Genomic DNA, 13275 nt, shown 5'->3' on the forward strand with positions numbered 1-13275 from the left:
AAAATTAAACTAAATAAACATTTGAAATATATGAGTTTGTATATAATGTATGAATATAATATACAAGTTTCACTTTTTAAATGGAATTACTGAAATCAATCTACTTTTTCATGATATTCTAATTTTATGACCAGCACCTGTAAGTCATTGACCGTATCTGATGGGGGAACGCAGCTCGACGTAACAGCAGCAACTCGAGCATATTACTGCCCCCTATATCTCAAGAGGACAAATAACACCTTTTCTGTTCAAATTGCCAACCCGCCACAGTGGCGTGTGCGTTGATCAAATTCACCCGCCACTTCAAATATTTACCCGCATTTGGCCGGGTGGTGGGTGCTAATTTCCACCCCTGGTCCCAAATATTGATATATATTACAGTAAAATGGTTCAAACTATTAAGGGTTTAGTGAATCTTTTGTAAGAGTTAAACTCTAAAATACACATACAAACACACTTTTGAAATAATGTCACTGGGCTGCAAAATGTATTTGGTTTTAATTATTGATCCTAAATCATACAAAAATGTGATTATTTGGCTCCCTAAATCTGTTATATAAAACTGTTTTTAGTCACAGGAAAAGTGAAAAGTGTTTGTATAAAGGCTTTTGCCAAGCAGCAACTTCAGACAACCAAAAAGTGACTTGACACACTTTTCTAGAGCCACTCTGTACAACGGAGCTCTGAGCGTGCTGGAAGTGATTCCTTTCATCTTCATTTTGCACTTTACAACCACACAATTAATTATCAAAATGCTCATGCACCTTGTTAGTAAATTAAATATGTCAACTATAATGAACAAAGAATCATTAGTGCTTATGCAAACATTTATTAGATCTGTGCCTTGGTGGTTTGGCACAATGCGTTTAGATTCTTATAAACACATTAAAAATTGTTCGGCGATTGAGAATATGCTTTATTTAATACTCTTCTCCTCTTCTTGCATGTTTGCGTCGAGTCAGCAGTTTCATGCATGATTGAGGAGCTCACTTTTACTAATTACAGTTATGAGTTAGAGCCCAGGAGGCAGGACTCGCATGACTAAAACAGACATCAAATTAAGGGCACAAAGGTAAAGAGTTGTGCATTCTTCTTCACTGACAAATGAAAATGAACACATGACACTATCTGATGTGGAAAAACTGTCGTAGTAGAGACTTCAGACTAAAGCGAAATGGATTTAAAACTCATGAATAAAACTTAAGTGAATACAGACAAACTGCTCTAATCGTTGGAACAAATATCAAATTACAACAACTTCCACAATTTGATATGTTTATGCTCATTCCTGGTTCTATATAGCCATCTTAGGTGATTTGATTGCAAGTGACCTTTTGTGATTGAAAGCATTCACACCTGGCAGTTAAATCCCCAAAATGTTTTTTTTTTTTGCTGTCTGATGTGAGTTTCCTGCTCTGTATGCAGATACACACGCTGCCACATCACACAGTGGGCTGTGTAGCAAAGCCATTTGAGTCACATATTTGTAGAGTTGTCTTTTGATAAGTTCAAGTAACAGGTGCAATATGGGAGAAATAGAATACAATACTTAGTGACTTTACAGAGCTCTGTGTTAAAGTAAAGTCTGAACATTTTATTCTGTAAAAATCCACTGCAGTTGTTTTTTACAGCTTTACTGTGAACAGAATATCAGCACTGTGTTTAATTAGGTGAATAAAGCAACATAACATTGCTCAGACTGTTGCAAGTTACAGCTTACAGTGACCACAGCGGGTCCAATTAGCTCAAAACAATCAGAGAAACTCACCTCGCTGCATCCTTGCATTCTTATTAAGAAAGATTATGATAAACAGTTTATTAAACAGCCAAACAAAAAAACACTATCTTCAGAATATTCCCAAGGATGGCTCTTTAATTACCTTTAATTGGCAAGTAGCTGAGCAGTCTTGCTTTTTCACCCTGAGATATCCAGGTTATTACTCTGCTGCTTGTGTGATGTGATGTCAGTTCAGCAGGAAGTCATACAGCTTGGTTTAGGAAAGCATGTTCAACTACAGAAAAGAAGTCCAGTTGTTTTTGTTTTTAATCCTTTTTTTTTTTTTTTGCTTGGTTTAAGATGGACTGCATTCAGACTACAAAACAAATGTGGATAAAAGTGGTCCAGAAGGTGGTGTGAACCCATTTTACTCATACATGTTTGGTAGTCTGAGCATTTAGTAGTCTGAAAAGCCCAAAACGTTGCCAAAAGTGGTCTGAGTAAAAACATTTCCATTGTGCATTACGGCCATTCACACCTGCATTTAGTGCTATCCAAATCCAAACCGATAGCTAACCGATAGCTACCCACCTCGTTTCAAGTCAAACAGTCTTTAAAAAGCTATGCAGATTGTGTGGATCCATCTTTACCTTTTAGTTCACGGATTTTAGCTGGTGCCTCATTACTGCCGTCAGGTGTTGTGTCGTTTCATATTAAAAATGTAAGCAGGAGTGTGGTCTGGAGCTCCAAAGAGCTCTTAAACGTCTGAGTTGCAAAATAATCTTATCTTCCCCCATGATGCTTATCAACTGTTAAATGGCGCAAGGAATAACAAAAGATTATACAACAAGCGTTAATTAAAACATTTTTAAATTAACATTGACTTTAGTTTTTGATGTCTAAAATAGAAATAACAAAACTTTTAGCAAATGTAAGATTCAAAGTCTTTGAACATGCAGTTTTATGATAAACAAACCAAGTGAACAATAGGTGTTTAAATACATTAGCTAACAATGAGATCTAATTTGCAGCTTTAAATTTGTGTAAAGTCATAGATGTTGGCCTTTGACAGTAATTAAGAATGTGTGGAATTAAGATTGAGTTGTACATAAAAATGTAAAAATGTCCTTGAATGTTTTCAAGACCTGAGAAAAAGCTGTTGGTTCTTGAAAGCATTCAAACGTTGTTGAGTGTTAGGAGCTTTACATGAGAGCCAAATATCCTGACATGAGATGAATAGTTGTTTTTTAATTTTAAAAACATTTAGCAGTTACTGAGTTTTATTGTAATTTATGCTTTTTTTTCAAATGATAAAGAAAACCTGGGACCTCATGTACAAAGACTTATAGATTTTCTACTGAAGCACTGTAGGCTTAAACTGAAAAAACAATGTGCCCACAAAAAACCCAGTTGTATGAAGCTTAACTTAACTTAATTTCTTTTGCACATCCCAATCAACATGGACCCTAGTGTACATAAGACACCTCCCTTGACACACCTTCATTTAAATATGCAGATTCATATTTAATTTGCATTAAATCATTAGCTACTGGGAGTGCTCTGCTGAGGCTAACGCATTTCAAACTTCAACCATGTATTTATTCACATAACTACTGCAAACACAGAGGCACTCAGGGGCTTGTTAGAATGCTCTAAAATTGTAGTTTAATCAGTAAAAATCAGGACATCACTCATTTGAATCACCTGCTGCTGTTTAGGTTAAACCTTTAACTCTACAATCAAGATGCTTATTTAACTCTGACTCTGTCCCATGTGCAAATCACTTCATTGATTAAATTAAATATGTTGTCATATATTCTCTGATGTAAAGAGGTACTAATAAATTAAATCTAATATTAACTGTTTAATGGATGTCTCAGCAAATCCAGCAAAATATGAAAAGCTCATTTCTACGTCAACTTGATATGAATCTGATAGTCATGTTACAGTTTTAAGCTGCTTTGCAGTTTTTCTGCTGAAAATCATGCAAGTGGGTTAAAAAAAACATTTCTGGACAAAGAGGAAGATTTTGCTTAAGATTAGAATACTTAGCCAATATATATATTTAATAGACTGGATGATTGAATGAAAATATATCTCTTAATAAAAATTGATTGTGGTTAAATATGACAAATACAATGCCTACATTTAATCAACACCTAAATGATGGGCACTGACCGATTTAAGATGATGGCAGAATATTTTATTTATCTGTTTATTTTAAATGTTGCAGCATCGGACTAAGTTATGATGAACTGTAAATGCTACAGTCTAATGTTCCTACTTGGAATATTTTTACAAAAAAATAAATGAAAGGGTTTCTGACAGGTAATTGAAACTGTTAACTCTCTGACTCTGACTTTAAATTCAACATAGCTGGCGAAGCTTCGTGGTATACCCCTCGGGTGTGTCCAGTAATTGTTCTCACATCATTAACAGTTTCCTTGCAAATCCTCTAAGTGTCCTTAATGGATCAATGGATGTAGAAACGTGGCTGTCATGGGGTTGTCCACTTTTGCACTGTTTTTTTTTATTTTTGACACATCTAGAGTTTTGCATGGTAAAGGGCGTATGCCATGTTTTTGTGTGTGCAAACTCATGATAATACATTGTATCTCCTCAATATTGAATTACCAAAATTAACCTAAAGATCACTTCAAATATATAATTTTATACAGTCCAGTTAGACCTACAATTTCTAATTTAATGCTTTAGATTTTAATTAATATGTTTTACATTTGTAAAACAGCTGTGTGAGATTTAAAAAAAAAAATCTGTATTTTTCCAAACTATCTTTCTCTCTCTGTTTTTTTTTTTAACGAACACTAGTAATAAAACTCATTAAACCATTTGAAGTGGCAACCAAACACCTCAGTCAGTCATGGCATTTTGAAATAGTGGTCAATATAAATTTCATTCATTTTATTGATTCTTTTTAATGAGGTATTTGCAAACAGCCTTGCAGGTTTAAAAAAAAAAAAACTTGAGAGGAAGGTGCTCGGAATATATGCAGCTCCATTAAAAAGAACATCAAGATCCACCAGTAATCCCTACTGATGTTAGCAGGAGTGAGTTTGGTTCTCTAAACTGCCGTCTTCCTTCCCGACTCCTTGGCAGAAACATTTTAGAGTGGTTAAGAACTACTCTTGTGTTAAATGCCATCACCAGAAGAAATCACTGAGATACTTTGATAAGAGATGGCAACAGACCACTCTTGAGGAGAACACTGCTGAGCAGTTAACTGAAATGCTCTTGTCACATGCTTGTGCAGGCCTGAGAATTTTGAATTTTCAGCATGAACAGTTGAGTCTGCATTCTTGACTTGGATTATCCCCCTTTGGGGACAATCTTTAAAGAACCATCTTGTCCCATGCAAGTCCATGGAGAAATTCTCTGCCTGAGTTTTGCATCTGTCTCTTAAAATACCTGTGACAATGCACCCCAGTGATTTAGTTATTTGCAAAGCCTATGCCTTATCAGTTAAATCACTGTCACAATTTTAAGAACTATTGATTCTGAACATAAAAAACAAGAAATGGCAATAGGCTTATTGCAGAAACGACATATAAAAGATGAGCATAGCTACTGTGAGATCACCAGTAAAGCTTGTTAACTAGCACTTGGAAAGCCTCTAATTTGTCAGCGCTGTCATCATTTTTAGTCTTGATGTAATGATTAGTGGTGGCTCTAAAAACAGAAGCCGGAAACATAATGCACACTTGTTGGTTAGCTCCTACAGTATTTGCCGGTCACAAAAAGTAGCTACATTTTTTTATTAAAAGCATTTATGGGTGCCTGTTTATGGCATAAAATGAAGAAACAAAGTCTGGAAGATGTTATTTTATTTATGCATTGTGATGTGGGCTTAATGCAGACATGTTGTACACAGCCTTTATTGGAATATATGCACAAGAAAGAGTCTAAATGTTTAGGTGAAGCATATGAGTTCCAGCCCAGCTTTGGTCAACATTCAAATTTTTGCAGACATAAATAAATTGCAGACATCCATTTGATCTCTAAAACTAAAACTAGAATTAGACGTCTTAATTTTCACTTTTATGTAAAATTTAGTTGGGTTTTTAAGTTCAGACGTCTTCTCAACCCCAAATTATCACTAGTGGCAACTAAAAAGCCTAGAAATTTCAGTCCCTACAAACCTGTGAATATTCTGTGCTTCCTCTTGAACCTTGCAATCTCACGCAATAGACTTGTATTTCAATTTTTATAAACTTGTAGATGTCTTGTGCTTCTAAATACTGTAGTGTGATATCACCCAAAGTTTTTTTTTTTTACCGTTTTCTGCCTGACACAGCCAGAGAGAAATAACATTGTTTAAACCAGTGGTGTCCAATCCTAGTCCTGGAGGGTCACTATCTTGCATGTTTTAGTTTTTTCCCTTCTTCTCTTCAGCAGGTCTTCAGTTTCTTCAGAAACATGCTCAGTCCTTCAAATCAGGTGTGTCGAAGCAAGGGAACATCTAAAACCTGCAGGATAGTGGCCCTCCAAGACCAGGATGGGACACCAACGGTTTAAACGCTAAAAGAAGCCCCCACCTCTGATATAACTGTATATGTCTCATTTCCACAGCATCTAGTCTACCTGAACCACCATTTTGACCAGGACTTCCTGGAAGAAGAGCTATAACCTTCCTTAAAATCAAAGAATTTTAAGTATTATTGTCATACTTAAAAAAACCAAACATATTAGCACATTTCCCTAAAAGGTATATGGTGTGTATGCTGTGCCTGTGTAAAACATGCAACCAGAAGTGATAATCTAAAGCTAAACATATTTTAGTTTGTTTCTAAACCTACTGAAAAGTTGATTTATTGAATTTTGCTAGTGTTTTTGATTTATCTTTTAATGCTTTTAATACAGTTTCTACCTCAATAACTAATTGTTTTTGGGGGGTCACTGTTACTTGAATTCATCAGGGTTTTCATAAAAATTGTGTTAGAAAACAGCAAATATTCCATATCAGTTTTGATTGGATACAGAATTTCTTCCAGTTAGTTGAGAATATCTCGGCACAACTCAGAGGTAGGTTTTTGAAAGTGAATGATGAGTATTTAGTGGCTTTTTTATTATAGATGATACACATATGCAAAAACTTGAAATCAAAAACATAGAAATGTTGCATATTTTGACAACTATTAGAATTTTATTCCACAACAACAAGAAGCATGGTTACTTTAAAACATTTTTTTTTCTCATAAGTAAAACTATGAATTATGAACATTAGGACAGCACTGATATTTGTTTATTTGATCACACTTCCTGCTGCATTTCTCTGAGCAGCAGATCATATTCTAAATTAGGACAAATTGCAACAGTGTATTAATGAGCCTAAGGCAGTTCAGACCTGTGGCACATTCAAAGTAATATGTGAAGATTAGGTTAGTCCAACCAAGTTTTTGCAAGAGAATATGCTTATTGCATCATATCAATCTCTGAAGCCTATAGAAATCCCAGATGTGGCTTGTTATATCCCTTTATCCTTCTCAAGCAAGATCCAGCTATGGTTGTAAAAGACACTGAATCCAAAAAGAAAGATATTACATGGGCCTTATTTGGATTATTGCCGTTAGCAATAATATATATGTTTATTTTTTAGGACTGACACCCTATTTCATGGTTTAAACAAAAAACCAGTGGGTCTAGAGTTTTGTCCATTATGTCAAAATGAGCAAAATACAAATGGAATGTATCATTGAATTCTACAAGTTTGTGTAAATTTCTGTTTGGGATTATGAAAATTAAAACCTAACAGAACAAATGGCATTCAAGCAAAATGTTGAAATATAATTGACAGCTAAATGCATGAATATCAAGTTTGATGTCATTGTGCCAGCATGCAAAGTTTGCAAGAATACAGATGTTGCTTATATAATTCACCCTGCTATAAAATGTAAATGCTTTAATAATGGAATTCGCTGTAAGTGTTATTTGATGCAGACTCAAAACAGTTTGTAGAGCCCCAAAGCCTTTGTTTTTGGTACATTTAAGGCACTTACTATAACATGAAGATGCCAGCAGGCTACACGTAGCGTATGCAAGAGAGCCAAATTTTTAATTTTTTATGAGACATTTATCTAACATTTGTTGGTCTTATGAAAGATGTAATTCCTTCTGACAAACTCAGTGACTAATTAAGTTGGCAGGTTGACACCCTTGCACTCCCCAACAGCTCAGAGGGATGTCACTCATCCGGATCAGCCTCAACCGTTTTCTTCTCCGGCCGTCTTGCCTTTTTACAATTCAAGCCTTGTATCTCCATCATACTGCTGTTCAGCACCAGGTTCATCCAACTGCATATATTTGGTTGTTATTCAGAAATGCTCTCAGTGGTACTCCTAGAATAAAAACTGAAGTTTGAAAATATTTTTTTGTTCTGTTTAAATATGCAAGTATACAGATGAAAACTTGAGCTGGGCTTTGATTTTATTAATGGTCAGGATCAACAAAATAAGAAAATATTGCTTTGTACATGTATTCATTTATGATCAAATGCACTGAACACAGCCTTGAATGTTCAACCAGCACATTTACTAGAGTTAAAATGATCAAAAGAACCAAACTAAATGTGTTCACTCAGTTTTTTAAGTGCTAATTTGAGTGCAGAAAATGGAAAAAAAAAGGGGGAAAAGGTTTACTATTTATATTTTTTATTGTAGTTTTACAACAATAATTGTACACAAAATGGTTAGGCCACGCTATACTCTTGATGACAACCAAGTAATAATGTAAAAATCTACCTGGTCGTATTCACAGATGTTCTTTGCATAGTCTTGGTGAAGTCTTCAGTGGCATGTTAAGATTGCAGTGGGCTTCCCATTATGTGTGATAGGTCTACAGATTTTTAACAAGCACAAAACGACAATAGCGAGGTTGTGTTGGGTTTAATTGTCATCAAGGTGGTAGTGTATGTGGATCCTAAATGGAGCATGGTGGAGTGTGATGGCAGCTGTGGCAACATATCCATGACGTCGAGCTTGAACCTGTTTGTAGTTGAGAATCTGAAGCAGAAAGGGCCTCCCTTAGATCCACACCACACTGGCAGCATGTCATTGCAACATTCATGTTGACGTTTCAGCTGCACATATTACAAACTACCTCGGCTCAGCATTATGTTCTCACCAGGCTCTTGCCACACAGCTGCAATAACCAATCCATGCTCTCCAGGCACCAATAAATACTTCATCACGATTAGCAGTCCTTCATTTGTCTTTCGGATACAAAGCGTGAAACACTTGTTCTCATCATAATCAGGCATGCTGGAGAGGAAGGAAGAAGAGTGGATGTGATTGAAGTTTTACATTGAAACTCCTTCGCAAAGATCTTCTCATACTTCTGAATGCTGTTTTCTTCTCAGCAAAAAGGCTGAAACTAATGGTGGGAGGCCTGAAATGTCTCAAATTTATAAAGCATTGTTACAAGGTCATGGAATCAACCTTGTTCAAATGTGATACTTGTGGTGACTGTGCTGTGCTGGGAGGATGTGATCAAGCGCAAAGCTGCATTCAGATGTGGTTCAAAAGTCATGCAAGGGTGAGGCTCAGGGCATGATGCAATTGTGGGCATACGTCTTCATACTGACTCTAAACAGCTACATAGGTACAACCTGTAGCCTGTAGGTTGTAGGGAGCACAGTGAGATTGTCATCCAGTGTGAAGAAATTGGAATAAAGTAATGATCGTTTACATGCACTCTCTTACACAACAATGTGAGCAACCATGTTACTCATAAATCTTTGGATAGGGTGGTATCTGTGGTGGTTTGTTGTGGTTTAAACAAATATAGAGAATAAATCATTTGAATCTCCCCTCCCAGACGAACCAAAAATAAATGTTGTCTTGTCTTTTTTTAGCCAACGTGCTTGACTCACACCACACCAACACTTTAGAATTCAGTGTTTGTCATTTGTTCACAAACTAGAATCAGGCTGCTCATTATAGACAGAAATAAATACATAAATAAAAAAACACAAGACAGAAAGGGAAGATTCTGCACCGTTTTTGATCTTTGCTTCACTGACCACAAAGACAAAAGGTGAACTCAGTGCTGGCGTCATTATCCAGGTAACAGGGCCACGAGTGACATATTTTATGCTTTCAGATGTGTGATGAAAAGGTTCAGTTTAGCTCTGCAGTTCAATCCAGTTCTCTGTAGACAAAAGTACTCATAGTAGTAGTACTGCTGGATTTCTGATTTAAAAAAAATGTAATAGTCTGCTTTATTCCTGCTGCATTGTTTTTTTTACTGCTACAAACATTCATACCATTTCACTAATCTAAGTGTGTACAAGTGATTTCTTTATGGGTTTGGTGTTCAAAGATGAAGATTGAGTGTCTCCATTTGTCTGCAGGCGTTTTGGAAAGAAAAGGGCTTCTCTGGGGAAATAGTGACAGGATCTTCCAGCAACAGTCCGTTCTGTGTTACCTTTGACGCCACCAGCCCATACGGTAATCCAGCTCTGGTGGGCTTCATTGCTGGCCAGCAGGCTTCTCATTGGAGTCCCAAAGAGGTATGTCAGTACATGCATTGAACCAGCGAATCCATGGGAATATTTTTAGCTTTGTTTTTTTTGTTTTTAACTTGTGAAACTAGAACTTTTCTTTTTAGGATATAATTCATAATGTAGAATCTAATAAAATGAATATTCTGAATGTAATAAACCCATAGACTGTTTATATTATAGACCAAGTGTCCCCCTTTCCCAGGAATCATTTTACGGGAGCTGCCATGTTATATTTTTGTAACCAGAGTCTGTGCATTAGGAATGTTAGGCTTTAAGTCCTCCCTACTTCCCTGCACTCAGTCATGGTGTCACATGAGCTATCTTTTAAGCATGAAATAACCTCTTACAGCTAAACATATTAGAAAAAATACTATTTTAACATACAGCATCAAGATAAGAACTGTGAGAATCAATAAGAGTCGATGCTTAAAACAAATTATATGAGATGTAATTTTTTCTTCTTTTACCAAGGGCAATGTCCCATTCGTTTACATGGAAGAGTGAGGAACATTAAAACTTGTACTGGAGCTAGCCCGCAGGAAATATCCTCCTGTTCTGGCCTTACTTTCCTGGTTCAGCCACCATCTTAATCTAATTAGTCAAGGAGTCTATGTGGAAGTTTCTGATTGGATGTCGTCGTTTTGTTTAAATGTTAACTGTAGGAGATTTTATGATAACCTCAATAAACAAAAAAGTTAATAGAAAATTAGTTTATTACACAAGACAGATATTTTTATTGTATATTTTTATTTTAAACATGTCAGTTTTCTTGTATAGAGGTTGAGAAATTTGTTTGATTTCCGTTCAATAAAATTAAAATGCTTATTAATGTTAAAATGAGCAAATTTATGTACAGTCAATTGGATATTGGATGGTTTGTAAGGCTTAAATATTACACCAAAAATTATTTTATCATTAATCATGCCGTAGTTTTCCCATAGGGTAAAAAAAACCCAGAATACCTTAGCATCACAGAGTGATTTATTTGATTTGTATGCATGTTAAAGGTTAAGCTTGGCTTTTATTACATGTGGAGACAACGGCTGCATAATGTGCATTGTTGAAATAACAATGTTCCTTGAGTGCAGCATTAAGAAAATTGCATCTTGGATTGAGGAGGAGGCCGTTTCTGGTACATAGTAACTATTAGTCCGTAAAATACAGGAAATATAGGATTTTTAAATCAAAACCATTGGATAAGTTTTTTTTGTTTTCAAGTGCAACAGAGACCAGGTACTTTTAGTCCATTAAGTCTTAATTAATTAATAAAAAATAGAGAGTGGATTTATGTCTGCTCTGGTTATAAAGTGAAAAAGAGAAAGTTATGAAAATTGAGAAATAATTAGGATTTTAGCCATGTGATTTTAATGGCTATTATATTTATGAAAAAGATAATTGCGTAACTGGTTTATCAAAGTATTAAGTGAAATGTAATTTTATTTATTTATTTGTGTGAATTATTTTCTTCAGCGGCTATTGTGTTGGATGATTACAGGCTTAAAATCTTTTTACACATGTTCCCGTGGATTATGTTTGCATTTATTATCCTCTGCCAGCATTTACAGCTGTAAACCTTTGATACCTTGTACACTTTCTGCACACAAAGCTTACAGACATTCCTACATTCTTCTGCTTTTGTGCTGACATTTTTAGCTTGTCATTGTGCTTTTAATTTGTACAAAGACAAAGAAACAAAATCCAGTATTGTCTCTTATGTAGTGTTTTTTTGGCATTTGACTCGTTTTACTTGACTTGCTACAAAGCTCCGGAGCTGAAGTAGCTGTCACCCTGTCGGGCCACACTGCTCAAAGTTTTAAATAATTAACCTCCACTTGCTGCTTCACTTCCAAGCACAGAGAAAATGTGGTAGCATGTGATGTGAGTGGACATAAAGGTTACAATTACACGCAGTGTGTGCTATTTCACTATATTGCAGCTGTTATATTATATAATATTATATATAATATTATATATAATTTTTTATAATTTTAGAATCTTGTGTGCTCAGTCGGAGGTTTAGGTTGCTGACTGTTGTAATTTGCACAGGTAGAGTTAAATGAACAATGTTAGACACGTTTCAGTTAAAACTTGGTAAACCTGAGGTATTTTTTAACAAGTCTTTCCTTCTAATAAATCTTAAATAGTTGATTTTAGAGATTTTCGGCTTAAGATCCAAAGTGTGCATGATGAGCACAGCTAGGCATGCCAATTTAAATATGAAAATATCATTTTGATGATTTTGTGACATCTGTTTACATATTAGTTGGTGATTTTTTTTTTCTTTGTAATCCTTAGGGATCAGCTGCTGTGTTTGCAGCAACAGCTAAACTATTCAGAATTCTTGCTGCCTTTATGTATCTTACAAGTACATTTTTGGTTTCAGAGTACAAAATATAGCAGCACTGCAACATAACTCATATTATCTGAGGTGAAAATGTTTAAAATTTTTTTTTTTTCTTTTGCCAAAAAAGCCTTGAGGAAAGCAAGAAAGTGGCAAATAAAAATGTAGTCCTAAAAGTGCTCTTTTTTTTTCAAAAGGATCATAAAAGACACCCAAAGACATTTGATTTAGAGGTTGACTGACTGATCAGTCAGCCCCGTTGCATAAGACATTTTTAGTCATTTCTGGAAGAATTGGAATTGGGCAGGCCTGAGCATCATATTAAGAGGCAGGCACATTTATGGACAGCTCAGGGTTGTTATATGTGATCATAGACTGTTTATATTTTGACTTCTGACGAGAACCCGGAAGAATGAGACCAGCTTCCCTCACAGCTGGTCTCAATACAAGTTTTAAGTGTTGCCCTGACCTAAGTTTAGCTAGTTTAGGACTTTTAATTCTTCTTATAATGTACCAAATAAAAATAAGATGTAATGTATGTTAAACAAACAGAACATGAATAGCTGACTTCCAGTAATCAACACATGTATGGCTGCAGACAGTTGAATGTGGCATTGAAGCAGCATTGTTTTAACAAGAGGAGGCTCTGCTGTGGAGTTAGCCCTAATGGGATCTGCGATTGTGGTTCTCATTCTAATG

At 35.4% G+C, this 13275-nt stretch overlaps 1 protein-coding gene across 1 annotated transcript in view; it reads left to right on the top strand.

Annotated features, from left to right (window-relative positions):
* Positions 1–13275, top strand: part of si:ch211-127i16.2 (probable flavin-containing monoamine oxidase A) — a 58498-nt gene that overhangs the window by 26385 nt on the left and 18838 nt on the right. Inside the window, exon 9 of the mRNA XM_017425485.3 lies at positions 10083–10241. Coding sequence (XP_017280974.1) covers positions 10083–10241 — 159 coding nt within the window. The remainder of the gene's footprint in view (positions 1–10082; positions 10242–13275) is intronic.

Source organism: Kryptolebias marmoratus, linkage group LG14, assembly GCF_001649575.2.
Source record: "Kryptolebias marmoratus isolate JLee-2015 linkage group LG14, ASM164957v2, whole genome shotgun sequence".
In the NCBI taxonomy this organism is placed as follows: Eukaryota; Metazoa; Chordata; class Actinopteri; order Cyprinodontiformes; family Rivulidae; genus Kryptolebias; species Kryptolebias marmoratus.